Genomic DNA, 19,848 nt, shown 5'->3' with positions numbered 1-19,848 from the left:
GTTTTCCTATTTTACTTGTTATTAGCTTTGAAAAGCAGACAGGTTCATTGACTGCCTGTTCAAATGTGACATAGCTCTTTTTTTTGCTTATGAATTGACATTCATGTCTGTTACTTTGTAAGTGTCCTTAGAGCTTAATGAAGTGTCTCTGAGTAAAGAGCCTGTTTCTAAAATCAGAAATTAGTATTGACAAGTTGTTCCAGTACTGTGTACAAATTGAAAGAAAAGTTGTCTTATTTACTTTGTAATAGAGTACTTGATCTTATAATGGACTGATATCTGTTTGATTTTGTTGTGGTTTTTTTAAAAAAGAAAAGAATTGAATCAGATCTCACAGTTGGAAAATGACAGCCCTTAGTCATCCTAAGTGATATGGACTTTTTAAAAGGAAAAAGTACTCTTGTTTCATATAGTTTATGGGTGGTTTTGTGTTTTTTCTTTTTCTAAAAATACATATAATTTTATAATTTGCAGTTTTGGTCTTCATTGTAAAAGCTCACAGATATGAAATAAAGCATATACTTCTTGATAGTGCCAAAACCTGACTCCAAATGATTGTCAGAACTGCAGCACTTAGGCAAAGTTCAGAAACTTCCATGCCCGTGGCAGATTTAAAGTCAGAGCAGAACTTGTTTTTCTGACAAGCATATCAGCTGTGTACTTTAAACTAATTTACAAATCAGGTTTTGATCAGGCATACTTTAGGAGATCTAGAAGGAATCTCTGTTTAAATATTTTCTGTGCTGAAATTATGAAAAACATGTGACTTTCTCTTGCATTTTGATTTTTTGAGGTGTTTTAAAATTGAGACTGCTTTTTTTACTTTGAGTTCTACGTTGAAGTGGATAGCAGTTTGAAATTTATTAAGCAAATATTAACTTGGGAAATGTATTTTAAAAAGACCTGGTGCACTTTGTGGAAATGTTTATTGTACTTTTTTCAAATGCATTGAGCAGGAGTTATCAGGATAAGGCTACAAAGAAATCTTTGTTTAAGAAAAGAAATTCCACCTCCAGTATTTACTGAGTGTGATTCATAAAGCCCTCCTTTTCTAGAGCCTTCTCCTAGGAGGGAGCATGTACTGAGAGAGGGGAGCTCAATGTACTCCTCTAGGGTTCCCTGCTTTTTATTTTACTCAAATAGTGTTTACACATGCTCTTAAGTCACCAAGGGGAGTGGAATCCATGGTTTGGTCATGGTTAAACCTTTCCAGAAACAAATGCAGACTTCCCCTGTTCCTTTAAGGACATCATACCTGTATGAGCTCTACCAGGTATTTAATCTGAGTCTTTTTCTGGAAATACCATGAGACTTTCCACACAGGGTCTATCTAGATCTATTGGTATAGATAGAAATAGGGTGTTGATAGCAAAAGAAAGTTTATGCTAGAAAACTCTGTGAAAATATCAGCATTTCATGCATCAGTTTGTCAGGCCAGTTGTAACTCTGCTTTAGGTGTCTGATGATTGACTGCAGGCTGGATGCTGCAGTGTGATTGTATTCAGAGCCAGCTCCAAGGGCAGCAGGAGGATTTTGTGCTGTTCCTGTGGCACAGACCCTGTCCAGCACTGATGTTCAGTGGTCCCAGAGGTGGCTGTGGGCACCCCACAGCAGGAGCAGCCCCGTGCTGGCCTCCATCACTCAGCAGCCATTGCCTTTATCTCCTCTCTTAGAACACCTCCAGACCCAGAGCCTCGCTGGACATTCTGTCTCTCAGTGTAGCACAGCCAGAAATAGAACACACGAGCAGATTAAGCCCAAAATAAAGATAAGACTTTTTTTTGCCTTGAAGACCTGAATGAGTGGGAGAATGTGCCATGGCACTTTTTAGATGTGGCCCGTTCTTTGTTGAGATTGTTGTAAATCTTCTGTTGCAACAGAAGGATTGGCTCCCATTTGAAGCAGCAGTGAGTTTGGAAGCTAGGGAAACAGCAAAACTGGAAAACAATTCAGCTCTTTTGTTTATAAAACTAGAGGAAGGACATTTGCTAAGCAAATACACGGGTGCTTTTTGCATATGATTTGGTTAGAAGGAAGCTTGTAAAACACAGGCTCACTGGGGTCTGTGTTAAACCCTGCAAAATGTTAAAACATTTGCTGTAGGAGTTCTCAAAATCCTTTTCCTTTCATCACCCTCTGAGATCCAGCTTAAGTTTTTGTGTCTCTTTGGGTATTTAACAATTTCAGGCCTATAGGCTTTTGAAATCAACCAAACCCCTTCTTTGAAATACATCAGTATTTGCATTTAATTTTTTTTGTTTAGAAACTGTGCTTTTAGGTCTCTATCTTGATACAATTTTTGAATCTTGACAATTTTTTTCACTTCCTCTATTTGTGCCAAGCAAAGTGCTGTGACTAGCTGGAAGCCTCTGTCACTCTCACTGTGTGTGAGCCTAGAACTCAGGGTCCTTACTGCATTTTTAGTTCAGCACTCTCATCCTAAAGATATTTAGTTAATCTAATAGCTGCATTTTAAAAGAATAGCTTTTTATTGGTACCAATATGAGTGAGCACAAATCCAGTGTTTAATGTAAAAAGGCTTGCAAAGCATATATAGCTGGAAATACTTCCTGTGATTAGCAGAGAAATGACTGTACTTTGTAGTAATGCAATAGTTTTGGGCAGGAATAGTATCAGTTCATGGAGGTTTGTGTCACCCCAGTCTTTTTAGAAGCCTTGTTGTTCTCAAATAAGAAAAATTATTTTTAATTGGTCTTATTAATGGAAGTATTTGATCATTGCTCAGACCACTGAAACCAGCACAAACTTCCTGCCTGTTTCTTTGATCTCACTGGTTTTCCTTAAAAAGAAAAGAAAAAAGAAAATACATATTTTGTTCTTTTATGTTCCCTGAGTCAATGTTGCTTCCTTAGGCTCCCATATTCCTCTGGGTGTGGGGAGTCAGGTGAAGAAATGCCAAAGGTTATAAATTTGAGAGGTGCTGTTTTTGAATTTGGAAGAGGGGAGGGTTCAAGCTTCTAGAAATCCTCAAAAAGCTCAGTATTATTTAAGAGTGAAAGATGAGTTAGGTTGTAGTGGGCTGTTGTAGTGAAGGCTCAGAGTGTTATTTCAATTTTTGTTCAGGAATGGTTCATAAATATCAAAATTCAGAAGAAGGAAGAATTTTCTGTATATTATAGGCCATTGACAGAACTAACTTGGAAAGATTACAGTTATTAGAAAACTGTTCCTTTGTTTTGTGAATGGTGGCTTTTCTTTCTTAGGTATTTTGAGCAAGTGGAGGTGAACATAACAGCTGTAGGCATTAGTTACTTTTAGTACACTCTTTTGTTAAGTGGATTTTGGGTTTTGGGTTTTTTTTAAAATATGAATCTTTTAATGATTTTAACGTGTTTAATTTTTTTGTCCTTGTTTTGTCCCATTGATATGCTCTTGGGGTTTACTGTCCATTTTTCCTACTGTGCACTATGGGAGAGAGACTGCTTTTCTTCTCAATCTATCCACATTAAGGCCTCTGAATGCATGAATAGGTACCAATATTATTTTTTCCCTGTGTGTGTATGGTGTACATGTGAGCATGTGCTGTGTTCTAGGCTTTTTAGTATGCTGTAGCCATCCTAATAGCTTTGGCTTTAAAAAAAATATCCCAAACCCAAAAGGCCTGCTAGCTTCTGTCTGCCAGCAGGGACAGCTACAGGATGTTGGCACCAAGTTGTTTTCTTGCATTTAAAACACTCTACTAATAAATAACTGAAATAAATTTGAATTTTCCCTTAACCAGTGTTACATATTGTGAACTTCAGGATATTGTGTTTGTTGATAATCACACACCATCTCCACTATCCCTTCTGAAGCTGGGAATGTTTGTGGCTGTGAGAGCTTCAGTCTCTCCAGAGAGAGTGCTGCAGCACTGTTTGCATTTTGATGCTGTTTTCACCTGCAGCCTCTTAGGCAGTGCTAGCAGCTGTGTTCAGAGAGAAACCTAAAACACAAGTGGGTTATGTTGATCAGGGAATACAGGTCAATTAAGACAGCTGTTTAATCCATTTCTTGGTGTGCTATGCAATCTCTCCAGATAGTTCCCCAAAATTCTGGTTTTTTTAACAAGTATAAAACCAGTGAATGGTTGGGTCCTACTGCATCATCTGCAGTGGGACATGCACAGTCTGATTTGCTGCAGGAATTGATTTATTTCTGAATTTTACCACCTTCTGTGGGGTCAACCTGCTCCATGAAGGAGCTTGGAAGTCTTGAGGTCTCACATTAAAGTCACTGTTTTCCTTTATTTCTGGAGCTGCCAGTTTTTGGTCTCTTCATACACTGGATGGTAACTGTAAATTATAATGAATTAATACTTCCAAATCACATTTGCTTTGAGCATTCTTGTGTTCTGAAAATGGAGATAAAAAGACAACCCCCAGTAACAACAAAGAAAAACCAAAGAACTCAACCAGGCAAACATGAGTAGAGTCCTTTGATTTCTAAATATGTGATTGATCAGTGCTTTGTTTAATATGTGTAAGTCCTGTTTTCCTGTGTTCAGGTGGGCAGCTAATGGTGGGATTTGAGAAGAAACCACCTTGTATTCCCTTTCTGGTCAATATTGTTGGGAAGTCGAGACTCTTCTGAACAGGAGAGAGTCTTGACTTCTTTATGTAACCTTTTCCTTCTCTCCCTTCTTCTCCTCCTTTTCCTAGCTGGCTGTTCTACTTCAGTCTCCAGTTTTCAAAACAAGCTCAGGCTCCCTTGCTTGAGGCACAGAAGGGAAAGGCCACGTTTCACACATTCAGGGGAACAGCCTGCCAGAGGAAGGGAGGAAATTCTGCTCAGAACTTCCTTAAAAGCACTGTAATAGCAAGCACATATTTTGCTCTTTGGAGTTGTTGATACAAGTCTCTAAGGTCGTGGTAATTTGGGAAATTCTTGGTAAACAACTGAAGTGATAATGTTTAGGAAGGGCTGCACTGCATTAAATAGCCTGGGTTTTGGCAAAACTATTGTATTTCTGAAGCCATCTGTGATTGTCTCTACAATAATTTTTTAAAAATTTGATTTAGAATAACAAGGGGGAGAGGCTTTCATCAATATAAAAAGACCAATTATTTAGGCAGGATTTAGAGAGCACATTTACCCTTTAGAAACAAATGTAGCCAAATTAAAAATTTGATAAAATTCTTTTTCTTCTTAAAAAACCCCGTCTCAGCAGTTTAATGCTATTAGTTTTTGTGTGTGATAGCAGGCTTAGTTTTATAAAAATAAGTTGTAATTACTAATTTAATTTTAATATCATTACAAGAGCTTTCAAGCAGAGTATGCTGTCTTCAGTTTTTTTTGGAAAGTAAAGAGATGAATATCTCCCTGCTAATCTGAAGTGTTGCAGGGCTTACATGATTTTGTAATATTTATACTATTGCTAATACAAATATGGATGAGATTTTATTAAATTCAACTAGCCTGGAGTTACAAAGATATTCCATATTGAATCCATTTGAATATTGAATATATTTATAGAGAAATTGCTGGTACCTCTAGCTTGCAGTGGAATTTCATGGAGTATTTTAGTGTGCAGAGATAATTGCCAGTATTTTATGTGCTGTGATAATTCCATCAGTTTTACTAACTTTTATCAGTAAGTCTTGTGACTTTGCAGCTAATACATGTTCAAGTGCACGCTTTAACCAAAAGATCCTAACATGCATTGTAATCAATTCTTAAATTAGCAGTTTAATTGCTTAAAAGGTAAGACTTTTGTCTATGTTTTGTCTGAATAAATTTCTTTATTAAATGATCTGGGGAAATTGACTTGCTGATGAATATCTCATTAAGAATTCCTTAAATTTGTTCAGTATAGGGATTTCTTCAATTTGTTTAGTGTAGTATTTGTGGCAAATAAAATGTATCAATTGAAAGAAAAAGAAAAGCTGAAATTTCCCACTGTGAAAATCAGAAGCACTAGATTTTCAGCTTAATAGTTCTAGAAAGAGGCAGAAGAATTTCAGTAAAACTTGGAGTGTCTTTTGAGTTTACAGCCCATTGTGGCAGCGTGATAATTCAAGAAGCAGTCAAGGAAAAGTTCTTTTTAAGTTAATTTTTGGGGGAAAAAGGTGAAAGAGCTGTCTGACTTCTTCTTTTTTCTTCCAGGCTGTTCACACAGGTATGAGGGCATATATTTACAACAAGAATTCTGTCATTGGCTCTCAGGCAGAGCACACAGGGATGAGGACGTACTACTTCAGTGCTGACACCCAGGAGGACATGAATGCCTGGATCAGGGCTATGAACCAGGCTGCTCTCATGCAGACACGCTCCTCACTGAAGAGGCAAGTTCCACTCAGGAGCTTTTTTAAAAAAAATAATATTTTACATTAAAAAAACCCTTAGAATCTTACAAAAATTTAATGTCCTCCACAAATCGCACCCGTGGTGGTAACTGACACTGTAGATATGTACATAAAACTCCTCTTTTAAAAAATTACTTTTAATTATTTTTAATTTATTTCTCTTTATTTTAAATTTAATTTCTCTTTACTTATTTTTAATTTATTCTGTTGTGAAATAGTTAACTGGTATTAATGAAGGAAACCTGTATTAATTAAGGAGACCTGGTGTTCAGTATCTGTGTATGCATGCAAATTTTGTGCCCACATTTAGTGACCATGACTAATTTCTCTCTATATGTAATATTTTAGGGAATTTCAGGTGTAAAAAGTTCTGGTTTCTGTGGGCAAATTCATACACCTGCCACAGCCAAGTGGCAGCCCTTGGGAGAGAGAAGTAAAAGAGAAAGAACAGAGATTTTATGAGTTGTTTCAAATGAGTGTTTAGAATTAGGATTGAAGGGCTGTTAAGGGGAAAAAGAGTGCTAAAACCAGGTGAATCACAAGTGCATAGAGTTAATGGATATCAGCTAATTTATGCAGGTATGAACTGAGAATGAAAAAATTCAGATTTTTTCCTTTTCTGTAAATTGATGTAGCCTTCTTGATGTTTTGGCTTTGGAATGTGATTATTTCCCTACTCTCCATGTGAAGGAGCACTGCCCTGTGAGACAGCCCTGCTTTGGCCACTGTGGGCTGTGAGGGTTGAAATGTTATGGTGCAGTTTCTCTGAGTATCTCACACTGCTTTCTTCTGGCCAGTCAAATATAAGGAAGGCATCAGTGTCTCTTCCAGAGCTTTACATCCCATGTGATATTGTGTCAAGACTTTCTAGATTTAATTTAAATTTCAAGAAACAATCTGGTACCTCTTTCTTTATCTTCTTTGTAAGGACAGGAATAATTGAAAGAAAAATTGGGGAGGTCTGGCACATTAGAAGAATTGATCCAGTGTCCTTACTCCTAAGTAGACTATTCTTTTCTAATTAGACTGAAGTGAAAACAATTTTATCATGGCACTTACTCTGAATTTACTTTCCATAAAGCTTTAAAGAAGCTGAATTTAGTTTCAGAGATGGGGTGCTACCCTGAGAGTGAGAACCCATTACATTGTGAGAGGAAAAAAAGTTGCTGAGAAGCTTATTGTTATAAGGAGATGAAGAAAATTGCAAATGAAGTGTGGTATATGTCAAAAGCAACATGAAATTTTCAGAATCCTCAGACATTTTATAGTCTGTTCAAATTGAATATCAAGATTTCTGATATTATTTAGGCAGTAAGGTAGAGAAGAAAACTAGTGTGCACTGCAGCATGGAGCAATTTTTTCTTCAGGAGTAGGTCCCCAATAGAAATTGCCTGGGCAGTAGTACTGATGTAAATGTAGATATTGCCCTGTCCTCTTGGCCAGAAGTGACTGGTCCCTGAGGCATCTACAAGAATGTGAAAGACTTTTTTTGTATTTTGCCATGAGCAGTTGGCAGCTTAGTTGAAGTTTTTTGGCTTTCAGTGTTTCTTAGGACTGGAAGATTTTTTTATTTACAGCTTTTTTGTACATAATGTAATGTTGAACACTTCTTCAATGCAATACTAGTATTTTCAGTCATTTTTAGAGATGTGTATAAGTCATTTCTACTTTCTTGACAGCACAATAAAGGGAACTTTTGTCTAACTGGGTTAGCAGTTGAGTTTTGCTGAGCATATTTATTGTAACATGTCAAACTTATCACAGTCTGCAGACAGTGATTTTTGTGGGCGTCCTTTGTAAAAGAGACCACAGCAACTTTTCTCAATTAAACAGTGTTCATTACTGACACCTGGTTTCTTTTCAGGGAAACTGAAAAAGTGGATCAGCAAGCTGTTCCCCAGGTCAATCATGTGGATGCCTGCAAAGACTGTGTGAAGGCAGAGATGGCAGACACAAAAGGAACTTATCAGAAATCGGCTGAAATGCTGGGATACGATAAGAGGGAGGAGATAAGAAGAGAAAAGGAGGAGGAGGAGCGTTACATCCACAGGAAAGAAACTCTGGAAACCAAGAAGGGAAAGGCTAAGCATGCAGTGACAGAAGCTGATTCCTTATTTCCAGACTTGAGGAATGCATCGTGGTCCCAAGGAGCTCAGCCTCAGCCAGCAGAGAAGAACGGGACGCTCCCGAGTTCCCTGAGTGTGGGTGCTGGCCTGGTGGAGCAGAATGGCACTGGCTCATATAAAAGAGGCTTTGTTCCCAGAACAAATCCAGATAAGCAGTTTCAAAGGAAAAGTAACATGGCTCAAGTGGAACACTGGGTAAAAGTCCAGAAAGGAGATACAAAAAGGTTAGTAACAGGCCCATCTTTAAGTGGCATTTTTTTTAAATTGAAGGAAAATGTAAGAAGACTTACTTTTTCCTTCAGTAAAGTATGGCAGAATGGTATTTTTCAGGCCTTTATCTCCTGTATATCCAGGATGGGATTGGCTAATCAAATCTCTTTAATGTTGTCACAGTATTGCAAACAGAGTAAATGAGATTAGCATGCTATTTTATTTTCCTTTTTTAATCACTGTGAATGCTTAAAACTTCTTAAAATTTGCTTAAATTTTGAAGAGCCAGAAAATGAAGTGCAACCCTCAGTTAGCACTTATTAATAAACAGTTACACAATATAAGTTACAGGTAATTGTTTTCCACTTTAAAAAATAAAGAGTGCTCATTACTTTCCTTCTTTCTTCTATTCCTGTTGCAAACACACATTCACTGCTCTGTATCAGATCACTCAGCTCAGAGTCACAGTGTGTGTATCACAGATTGAAAGTCTCCATATATTCATTTAGTTAATGGAGACATCCCAGAATGGTCTTTGGGATTCTCTTTTCCATTTTCAGTCCCTGAAAATTACAGGAACAGTCCCAATAGGTGAAATGCACACTGGAATGCTTTTGTAGTTTGAAAATCTCATAATGGTTTTGCTTTCAAAGTCAGATTAAGTACCAGTTGGAGAAGTGAAGTGATGAATATGTGTCTGCTGAGAATGTCACCTTGTGTCAAGTGGCAGGAAAAACAGCTGGGCTTGATGCTACTTGTGAGGATTTTTCAAATATGCTTATTCTACTGAATTAGTGTTTTATAAATCTGCTCAAATCTAATTATAGTATAAACAAACAAGAGACATTGGCTTGTGGTTTTTAGGATGGGGAAAACATTTTGGAAATTTTTAAAATTCTTCTTTAAGCTAATGTTTGTCAATTTGGAGCCAGTGAAACATTTAAGGCTTGCTAATTTTGTGTGGAAGTCCATTCTTCTACTCTTTTGTTTTTTAAATTACCCTTGAAGAAGCTTTCTTACTTTTTTTATATTATTTAATATTCTTTTAAACTGCTAGAGTCAATTAACTTCCATATTTTTTTACTTGGATATCAATCAGGACTTCCCAAAAGAACATGAGTTTAATGAAAAAAAAATAGTTGGTAAGTTAGTTCTTATTACACACATTGATTTCCCCAAAATAATACAGAAACCAATTGAACTAATGAGCTAATGCCTAAAAAGCTTCTGTTGATGTTTTTTACATCAGAAGTCCTGGCAGTGGCAGGATTGACTGATAGCTAAATAAGTATGGTTTTCTTCCAAATCACTCTTTGCAGTAAATTAACTTTAGGGGTGTGTATTAGGTGCAGTGTTAAGATAGTGTAGTTGCAGGTGCCAGGCTTTGTTCTAGAAGAAGCCAGCTACCTCAGCTGGAGCTGCTAAGTGTTCAGTGAAAATAAAGATAGAAATATGTATGTATGTCTGTTTCTAGATAAAGCTCTCTTATCTGCATATACACATTTCTAAAAATGGCTGTTTTGGCTCAGGTGACCTTGTTTTCTTTGCCTTTTCCTGACAAATGCCATTATATTATCTGCATTCAGGATATATTGCATGTTACCTTCCCAAAGATTAACAGAGTCATCTTTTAAGTGGCACCTTCTCTTAGCCTGCTGAGTTTCTGCAGTGTTGTTAAATGATAGATGGAAGGGGAATGTTAGTTGTCAAATATCTTCCTGATTGCATGGTGTAGAAATTTAAGCTAGAGATGTTAATTTGATTTACATTTTGTTTTGATTTTAGAAGGCAGTAGTAGAGCACTTAATTTTTTAAAGCTCCACATTGATTGCTATTCCAGCTGAAATGTTGCTGGTAGAGAACCTCTGAGGATTCAGAAGGCTGGCTAATTCTTGAACACAGAATGAGTGCAGTTTTTATTTGTTTCCTGGCTCAGGTGTGTGACCTTAAAGGTCAAGGTCAGGACCATCAAATGGCAGCTGTTCAGAAATTGTTAGGTTTTGATTTGGTTCCAGTGCCTAAACTTAGTGCATAATTATGAAGAATGTGCTGTCTTTAACAGTTCACTCGCATTTTAGTAAATCCAATTAAGCTTAATATTTCCTCACTAGATGCAGTCCTGTTGAGATACTTCTTTCCTTGCAAATAGTGTTAAAACCTTTCTTGTTATGCAGAACTTTCCGTTCCTTCCTGATTTGCTTAAGGAAGAAACATTGCTTGTCTTTGTTAGCTTCTGTGCATTCCCATGAATGGGCACAGTGTTTCTAATAATAGTACTTGTTGTCTTTTGAACATCTTGCTTCTCTTTTTACAGTATCTTCTGTGTGATTGCATCCCATTGCAGACCCTGAAGGTTTTCATGGCCAGTGGTCATATAATATGACATCAGGCCATTTATGCACTCTTTAATGTCTGCTTTCCTTTTTATGTTCTCTAGACCTCATTCAAATGAGAGAGATTCTCAAGAACAGCTGCTTTTGCTCACTTTTAATCTCCAAAAAAGTAATAGTCCATTGTGGGCTAATTTGAGCCATTTGGGACGTGGTTCTTTACCTAGAAGTTCATGTGTTGTCTCAGAGCCTATTTTTATATGATGCAAATTATCTTTTAAGCATCTCAAACCTTGTGTGGTAGAGATGCCACCAGCTTAAAGCCTGTCATCTCATCTTGAGGTTTCTCCCTGCTTCAGATACTGAGAAAACACAATGTGCCTGTATGTAGGTAGCTGCCTCCAAAGTTCAGCTCTGAATGTGACTTTCCCTCTGCAATGTTATCCACATTCAACTTTGTTCTCTTTTTATAGCAGGCTGAAGTATTGCATGAAATTGTCTCATATCAGCTGCTCCATGTACTGCTTTCAAAATAACAGTTTTTAGTTCTTCTCAGAAAAATTCTTCCTTTTCTAGAAGGAAAGCATGACTGCCCTTGCCCCCAACAAAACTCATGTTCTCTTTGTTTTCAGGTTGGTTTTGCTGCTAAAGCTGCCAGCCCTGGTGGCTTCATTGGCTGCCACCAATTCCAGCTGATCTCAATATTCTGCCTTTTAATGTCCACTTAGAAAATAATCACACACAGGTGGTTTGCAACATCTGAGAGTTTGCTTAGGCCTAAATTGGGATATAGGAGTGGTCAAGTCTCCTTTGCCTGTTTTTCCACAGAGAAATCACCAAAGGAATCTGTCTTAGCTTCATGCCTGCCTCAGATGTCCTTTTGAAGCATTAATCCCTCCAAGCATTCTTAGCTCTTATTTCTATCTAGAGGAAATACATTTCTACCAACTTTCTACCACGTGTTTTCTTGTAGAAAAATTGGCAGCAAAGTTCACATAATGCAATGAACTGAGTGCACATAATGCAATGAACTGAGAATTAAAAGAGGTTCCACGACCACGGCATGCTGATCTTTGAGTTGCCTGTGCTCATACTACCTGCCTGCTTTAACCTTCTCTCTGAAATTCAAAGTAACATCAAGATTTTGTGCTGTGAGAGAGCAGAGCCTTTACAGATTTGTAACCCTCCAGGCAGTGCAGGCAATTATTCCACTTGCTGGCATGAGGGATTTTGTATCCTCTTGAGATTATCCATATTTCAAGGCAGGCTAACAGTGTCAAATCCTGAAAGTAAAAAGGGATGGTGGCAAATACTGAGCAGCAGTGGCTGCTAGGAATTCTTTCTTCCTTGCTTCATTTATTCTTGGATGCTGAAGAAAGATCTTCTTTTCCATCCTGGCCTTTTTTTCATGTGGAATTCCTGCATTTTCCAAACCATGAGATCTCCCTCTCACACAGAGTGGAACTTATTGAGTGAAGTGATGAAAAGATGCTTGGAGTTTCTTTGTGTGGTTTTATACTAGGTTGGTTTTGTTTTTGTGTTTTTTTTTTTTTTTTTTTTTAATTTTGGGGGTTTTTTTGGTGTTGAGGCTTTGTAGCAAGCCTAGCAGAATGGTTTTCTCTTTGGAGATTCTGAATCAATGGGCAAATGACTCCAAGTACAAAACTCCCAGATATTTGACTGAAGAATCAGAAATTAGACAGGCAGGCTCTTATACATGAGGCTACAGAAAGATTTTGTCTTCAAAGGAGGAGAGGGAGCTAACTAGACTGTGTCAAAACTTTTACCAATTCTACCTACTAAAATATCTAGTTTGTACAGCCTGTTTTATGGGTCCAGTACTAAAGCCAGGATGTAATACTTCTTTTTATATTCTAATTTGTCAATGACCTTTGTTGTAAAAAGTCTCATGTTGCTCAAATCAGTAGAACCATTAGGTGAAAATAAATCATACAGGCTTTTGGACTTTGAGCAGTTTCCTTGTTCATGTGAATGAAGCAAAAACAAAAACTATCTGAGATATTTTGGGATTGGTGAGATTTCTTCTTGCTTTTAAAGATATTTATACTGAACATGCATTTGCTTTCGTAAACTGCACCACCTAGTGGTCAGCACACTTTCTGTGAAGAGGAATATTTTAAATTGGGACTCACTCAGTAGACATGACAATAATTCCTTTCTTCATGTTCTTGATTTTCTTTGTGGTTCAAACTACATAATGCTGCCATTCCTTATGTTTGTTTCTGGTAGCTCATCCTAGGTTAAACACTAAATGAAAATTCTGTATTTCTGCAGTGCAGTGTTTGTGTGCAGGATAGTTGTCATTAATATTGCTTTGTTAATATTTCTGTAAGTTCTGTTAAAATGTCTGTTATGTCTTGTAGCTCCTCTGCTTATGCCATTAGAGGTGGTTTTTTATCAGTCACTCCCACTCATCAGTGTGGGCTAAAATTTTCTTCCTTTTTTTTCTTTTACAGCCTCGCTTCTGATCAGACTCTTACACGTCAGGGTCCCAATCCTCCTTTTCCTGAGAACTACCACACTTTGCCAAAGAACACCAGGCAGCCTTCAGGGAGCTCCCCGCCACCAAACCGCAATTTGCCGAGTGACTACAAATACGCACAAGATCGTGTCAGCCACTTGAAGATGTCCCAGGAGGAGAGGAAGGCGAGTAAGGATGGGACAGTTTGGCAGCTGTATGAGTGGCAGCAGAGGCAGCAGTTCAAGCATGGCAGCCCCACAGCCCCTCTTTATGTGGGCTCCTCAGACTTCATTGATCGTGCTAAGTCAAAAAGCTCTTTAGATGTTCCACGCTCAATATCTGTCCCGCCCTCTCCATCCGATATTCCTCCACCTGGACCTCCAAAAAGCTTTCTCCCACGGAGACCACATACTCCTGCAGAAAGGCTCACAGTTAAACCATCTGATGAGAGGCAGACTGTGGATGTTCCTCTTGCTGGATCCCCCAGGAAGATTCGGAATCGTGCTGTAAAGGTTAGTATCCGTTAAACTGATCACAAACCGTTCTACACGTGGTGTCACGCATGGGGGGGTTATTTGATCGTGGTTCTTTGAATCCTTCCTTGTGTGGGAAAGAACATGTGAGTTGTAAAAGCTAATACAAGGAATAATTTTCTCCTCAAGCTCTTGCTATTCTGATCAGATTTATTAACTTTTGTTGGTTAGGGAAGGAAAATTGGTGGCACATCGCATAGGTTTGGAGTGCTTTTAATGAAAAACCAGAAGGCATATGCTTACATGTGCAAAGTATAGAGATGGTAGTGTTTTCGTGTAGAGAGTATGAAGATAAGAATATAAAACTCAGCAGGATGGAATCTTCCCTGATTATTTATTTTTGCTTGTAGTTTTGTGTTTGCTGTGCCTGCTTTCTCTACGTGTTTTGCTATTGTAGTCATGCAGCTGATTCTGTTTTTAGTTATGGTAAAGCCCACATTATTATTATTATTATTATTATTATTATTATTATTATATATGGTAAAGCCCACATTATTATTATTATTATTATTATTATTATTATTATTATTATTATTATTATTAATAATAATAATAATAATAATAACAACAACAACACATATATTAATATTTAAGGTCCATTGCAGAGTCTTTATCAGTGGGCTAACCAAATTTAAATAGTGTTGGTCTGAAGCTTCTACTTTCTGAATAGTTTCAGTGTGAGGATTTTTTCTAGGGGCTTTTGTACCCTCTTATCCAGAGATGACAGAGGTTTCCCTATTCAGTACTCTATACGCTCTCCTTGCCTAAGGAATTTGGGGAAATTTGTCTTGAATCAAGGATTGATTTGTCTTGGTAGATTTGGAATAATTGGTATTGAAAGCCTCTGTATTCACTTAAATCTTTAGCCTCAGCCATGGGCTCTGATAAGGGAAGGTATTGGCAAAGGGAGAGACTTGTAAATCCAGATACCCAGTGTGGGTTTAGGACCATGACTTTAGGGCACAGCTTCATGCACAGTTTAGATTTTTTTCCCAGTGTATATGTGGTGCAGCTGTTGGGTGTCTGTCAGTATTTATAGATTTATAATATTCTGTCAGAGGGTGGAATAGTCTAGTGATTCGCAGAGCTGGAAATTAATATTTTGAACTCATTATATTCTACCACACGTTGGTTTCTCCACGTGTAAGTTGAAGCACCATTACATCCTTATAAAGGCATGTGCAGCAGTCTTTTCCTTTCCTGTGCCATGGAACTGCATAAACCTTAAGCTCTTTTTATGGCATCTTGGCTTTGCCAGTATTGGGAAACACAGTTCCTCATCATAAAATCTTCTCTGTGGAACTTCAGTGAAAGTTTGTAGAGAAAAATGCTCATGTTTTCCTATGTAAGCACACAGTGTCATTCTACATTTAAATGTGTCTGCATAAGTCCAAGATACCCCACGCTCACTGTACTGCTTTATTTAATTCCATCCAGTTGCACTTAAAAAAGAAAACCAAGGCAGGTGAGACAAATTCAGTGAAATTCAGTGAATAACTAAGACATTATTTTTGCTTTGAGGAACCCACAGAACTTTTGTTTTAAGAGAAAGAGGAAAGAATGAGTGTGCAGTAGGCTTTCTTATTGTAAGCAGGAAGGGGCAGGTCAAGGATGATCATTAAAAAAACCCCTTGGTATTGATGGAAGCCATTGCCACAAGGTGTCAGTCATGTCAGTAGCTTCATGTTCCCTGGCTAAAAGAGAGCATTCACAGTTACTACCCTGTGCAGCACAAGCCTGCTGTGGGAAGGCATCATCCAACCAAGCCTTTTTCTGGGAGACATTGTGTTGAGGGGGGGAAGTTGATGAACTTTATAAAAATTTTCTGAAAGCTACACTGGATGTTCTGCTGAAGCATCTCATGCTGCCACAATCCACTGCTCTGCCCAGCATCCCAGGTGCTGAATTTGTGTTTGTTCATTCATAAGTTTTTTATCATCAAGGGATCAGGCTGGCCAGCATGCATTACCCTGTTCTAAGCACGCCACGAATTCCAATAGAAAATCTGTGGCAGAGCTGCAGAGTGAATTTTCCAGGGCTGGCCCTTGACCCAATCCTTACCTTGTGTCTGTGGGTCCTTGCAGAGCTCCACCCACCTGGATCGCCGCTCCATGCCTGCCATGGGCTACATGACACACACGGTGAGCGCGCCCAGCCTGCACGGCAAGTCGGTAAGTGCAGGGCACGGCTCCTCTGCTGTCCTCCCACTAGTGCAGCCAAGTTTTGAAATCCAAACTCTTTAATCTTAACTGTATTAGTTAAAGCATAAATAACTCGAATGAGAACTTAATCTTAACCCAGTAAAGCCTATAGCACTTTTGCCTTTCTCTGCAAACGTGAGCAGGGGTGAGCTTTCTGTTATTACAGGGTTCAAGTTTTATTATGTTTGTTTGACCAAATGCAGAGTTAATTAAATAATTGCTTAATCATGTCAAGTAACTGCTTTCTGGGCACTGAGGTGAAAAATGTAATTATAGTTCCTCTCCCTGAAGACTGCTAATTTCCTCTTTACAATGTGTCTAAATACCTGCAGCCTGAAGAGCTAACATTGCTTCTCATTCGATTAAGGAGACATCAGGCTAAGTTGGCTAGTATAAGAAATTACACAATCGCTCAGTTACTGCAGCACTTGCCAACTAATTCCACCTATCAGGTCAGCTGCTGCGTGGCTCATCTGTGACATTTTGTGACTCTGCAAATGCTTCGTTAGTGGCATGCTTGAGTCTGTGCTTCCTTGCCCATTCTTTGGTATTCTACAGTGCCCAGGTCGTTTGCGGTTTTTCTTTGCTTACTTGTATTTGCTATAAAAGATGAGCATTTTTAAGTTACAGGGTGCCAGTGCATCTGTTTCCAAGTGTCTACTTCCTTTTTATACTGTGTATTTATACTATTTCTGAAAATGCTGCATCTTCAGAAATGTGGGTTAAAATACTACGTATAAGTTCATTCTAAAGCAAAACCATTTCTTTGTGCTGCTTTCATGGTGGGGTTGGCTCCCTGTGCCACGTGCTGCATCACCTGCAAATTGAAATGCATCAGCCAGTCTGTACATTCATATGAGCTTGTAACTGTGTCAGTTCTGCAGGTGAACATTGGTTCATAAAAGCTCAGGAGCGTCTTGGATCATCTACGGTGCTCTTGATTGCACTGGTGTTATCAAACTTGTAAATGTGAAACCAAACAGAAATGTACTCACAGAGCTCTCCAGTTCCTGTTAGAGCCTCAAAAATGGAGCCACCTGGGAATAAAATCTGGTGACTCCTCTTGGAATTGGTGAAGGCTTAAGCCCAAAACTAAAGCAATTTTTTTGGAATTGAAGAAGTTTAATTTCCTGACTACCTCACCTACAGAACAACTGCACTAAGATGGGTGGTAATAATAGGGATTTCTCCAAAAATGGGCAGACTTTCTAGTCAAGTCCTCAGCCAGTCTTATAAGCTGATCTGACAAGAATTGTAAGTGAACACCTCTAAAGAAATGCAAGTGTGATCTATTGATTTTATGGCATAAAGGGTTTTTCTTTTCTTTTTCTAACTACACATTCTCATTGGCTCAAAACTTGAGAAAAGGTATAGTTGTGTTTTCCTTTTATTCTGAAGTTCATTGCACCCAGGATATGAAATGCTGACAAAATAGCAGCTAAAATTCTAGCAAGTTTTGGGCATTTTGGCTAACTACAAGTAGCATATTTGCAACAGTTAAACTTTATTTTGTATTGCAAATATCCTCTCTGAACAGAGGAGAAATAACTTTGACTTCTGTGCATGTTTTCCTTGAAGGTACTGTAATAAAGATGTTGCTAAATGAGTGTAACTATAAGATTAAGCTGATAGCAGCTACAGGTGAGACAATGAAAAATAAGGATCAATTTGAATGCTGTTACTTAAAAGACAAAATGGATTGTCTAATCATATAAATGAGATATTTTTCAGAATTTTATTCACAAAACTTATTTCATAATTTCCCTATCTTAAAATGCATATAAATTGTGATCAAAAGTATTCTGGTGATATGTTATATGATGTCTTCTAGTTACATTTGTCATTCAGTCACACCACTGTAACTTTTGAAGCATTGAAGGGGACTAGTCAGTGGAAATTATTTTAAAAAACCAGCTTTTGAAGATGTATTGTTACAGGTAGTTCTGTGTCCTGTTAGAGGTGGAAACAAAAATCTAGGTGTTTGGAGGGGGTTTAATGAGGCAGTAATACTCTTGGGAAATATTTTGCCCATTTTTTAGCTGTAAATAGCAATATGATGGTGGAGCAAATGTGCTTTTTTTTTTTTTTTTATGTGCTCCTCCTCTGTTATTTTGTTCTCTCTTCCATCTGTTTTCCTGTATATAGCAAATCCAACTATTCTGAAATGGTTCCAAACATTCAAATATATTGCACTGTTTTTTCCCCATGTACTTGCCTGAAGGCGGATGACACTTACATCCAGTTGAAAAAGGATCTGGAGTATTTGGATCTAAAGGTAAGATTTTTAGATGAGTCTATTTGATTCATCATCTTTTTTTTCAACCCAGTTTTCTTTTTTGCATTGTGTTTGTACCTGTAAATTTTAAAGTAACTTTCTAGTCTGAGATGGAAACTGTGTTTTGCTTGTGCTTAGAGAATTGTGTATCTTTTTAGTAGTGACTATACAATTAAAGTGGAAACTCAGAAAATGAGGTTGCTTTAGTTTGTAAGAACAATTTTTGTTCCTGGTACTGAGATGGATGATGTGTGGGTTTAGGGAAATCAGAGAAAAAACAGATTGAAAAGTGTTTCTCTGCTGTAGCATTAGTGCTAATATGAAGTCAACACCTCTAAGTTAGAACTCGTGTTCTTTTAATCCAGCTTTTCCCCTTTAAATCTTCTTAGACTGACTTTTCCACTATTTGTATAATGTGCCATATGTTCTTGTGAAAATGTGATTAATTAGCACTGTCATTGTTTTCATGTTATTACAGCTAAAAGATTTCACATGCACCCATTCATCCATCCATCCATAGAGACAATCTGATCAAGTAATGTTGGGAGGTATTTCTCTTTGAAAAAGAATTAAATATTATACTTAGGGTTCTATCATCTGTCTAAATGACTTCTGTGCCTGGTTGAAGGTTTTTCAATTGCCAACTTGAAGGTTGGCAATTTGAAAGCAAATCTAGAATTCTTAACATCAGGTTTTGAAGGGCAAACATGCCCAGCATTTGCCACTTTCTGTGGGATGTAGGATGTCTTGCCATATATAAATCACATGGTGTTCCTGAAAATCAAGGTGAAGGGAAATTTGACACCTTGTTGTCTGTCTGGTTTGCATGTACAGAGCTCACTGATGCCATGGGATGGGGTGTTGCCTGTGAGCTGATTGCACCTATGAGGATGTGTATGTCAGTCTTATCTGATCTTTGAATTCCTGAATATATAACCAACTATATACATGGAAAATATTGCTATAGAACCACATATGTATTTAGCATATAATATAGGTGATGTCTGTGTAGTCTGAATGATCAAATATGTAGATGGAATGATTCCATGGAATCATTCCATGGAATGTCCAACCAATTTCAAATTTGTATATTAATGATTCCAACACAAATATGTGTTGGAATCATTAATATCCAAATTTGAAATTGGTTGGACACATTTAGTTGTAAGCCTTGTCCTTGGTTTTTTCATGGCTTTGCCAAATGTAACTGCAGCCCAAGCCATCAGATGAATTTTATGACAAATTACAATTTAACAAGTCCTACAAGGTGAGAAATTATTAATAATTGCAGTCTTTTTATAAAACACAATAATTTTCACAGTTGAAGTGGCCACAGGTCAAGATTCTGAAAATGTGATATGCTTAGCAAAATTCTTGGAGGGGAGGGGT

The 19,848-nt window shown here is 37.7% G+C and overlaps 1 protein-coding gene across 7 annotated transcripts in view; it reads left to right on the top strand.

Moving 5' to 3' along the window:
* Nucleotides 1–19,848, top strand: part of PLEKHA7 (pleckstrin homology domain containing A7) — a 144,898-nt gene that overhangs the window by 99,943 nt on the left and 25,107 nt on the right. For all 7 annotated transcript variants that reach the window (XM_050974958.1, XM_050974959.1, XM_030240013.2 and 4 more), the window contains 5 exons: nucleotides 6,103–6,281; nucleotides 8,167–8,652; nucleotides 13,446–13,962; nucleotides 16,068–16,154; nucleotides 18,406–18,459. In XM_050974958.1, coding sequence (XP_050830915.1) covers nucleotides 6,103–6,281; nucleotides 8,167–8,652; nucleotides 13,446–13,962; nucleotides 16,068–16,154; nucleotides 18,406–18,459 — 1,323 coding nt within the window. The remainder of the gene's footprint in view (nucleotides 1–6,102; nucleotides 6,282–8,166; nucleotides 8,653–13,445; nucleotides 13,963–16,067; nucleotides 16,155–18,405; nucleotides 18,460–19,848) is intronic.

The sequence above is a fragment of the Serinus canaria genome, chromosome 5 (genome assembly GCF_022539315.1).
Source record: "Serinus canaria isolate serCan28SL12 chromosome 5, serCan2020, whole genome shotgun sequence".
Lineage (NCBI taxonomy): Eukaryota > Metazoa > Chordata > Aves > Passeriformes > Fringillidae > Serinus > Serinus canaria.
Note: the sequence above shows the minus strand (reverse complement) of the source record. Positions and strands in the feature narration are given on the sequence as shown.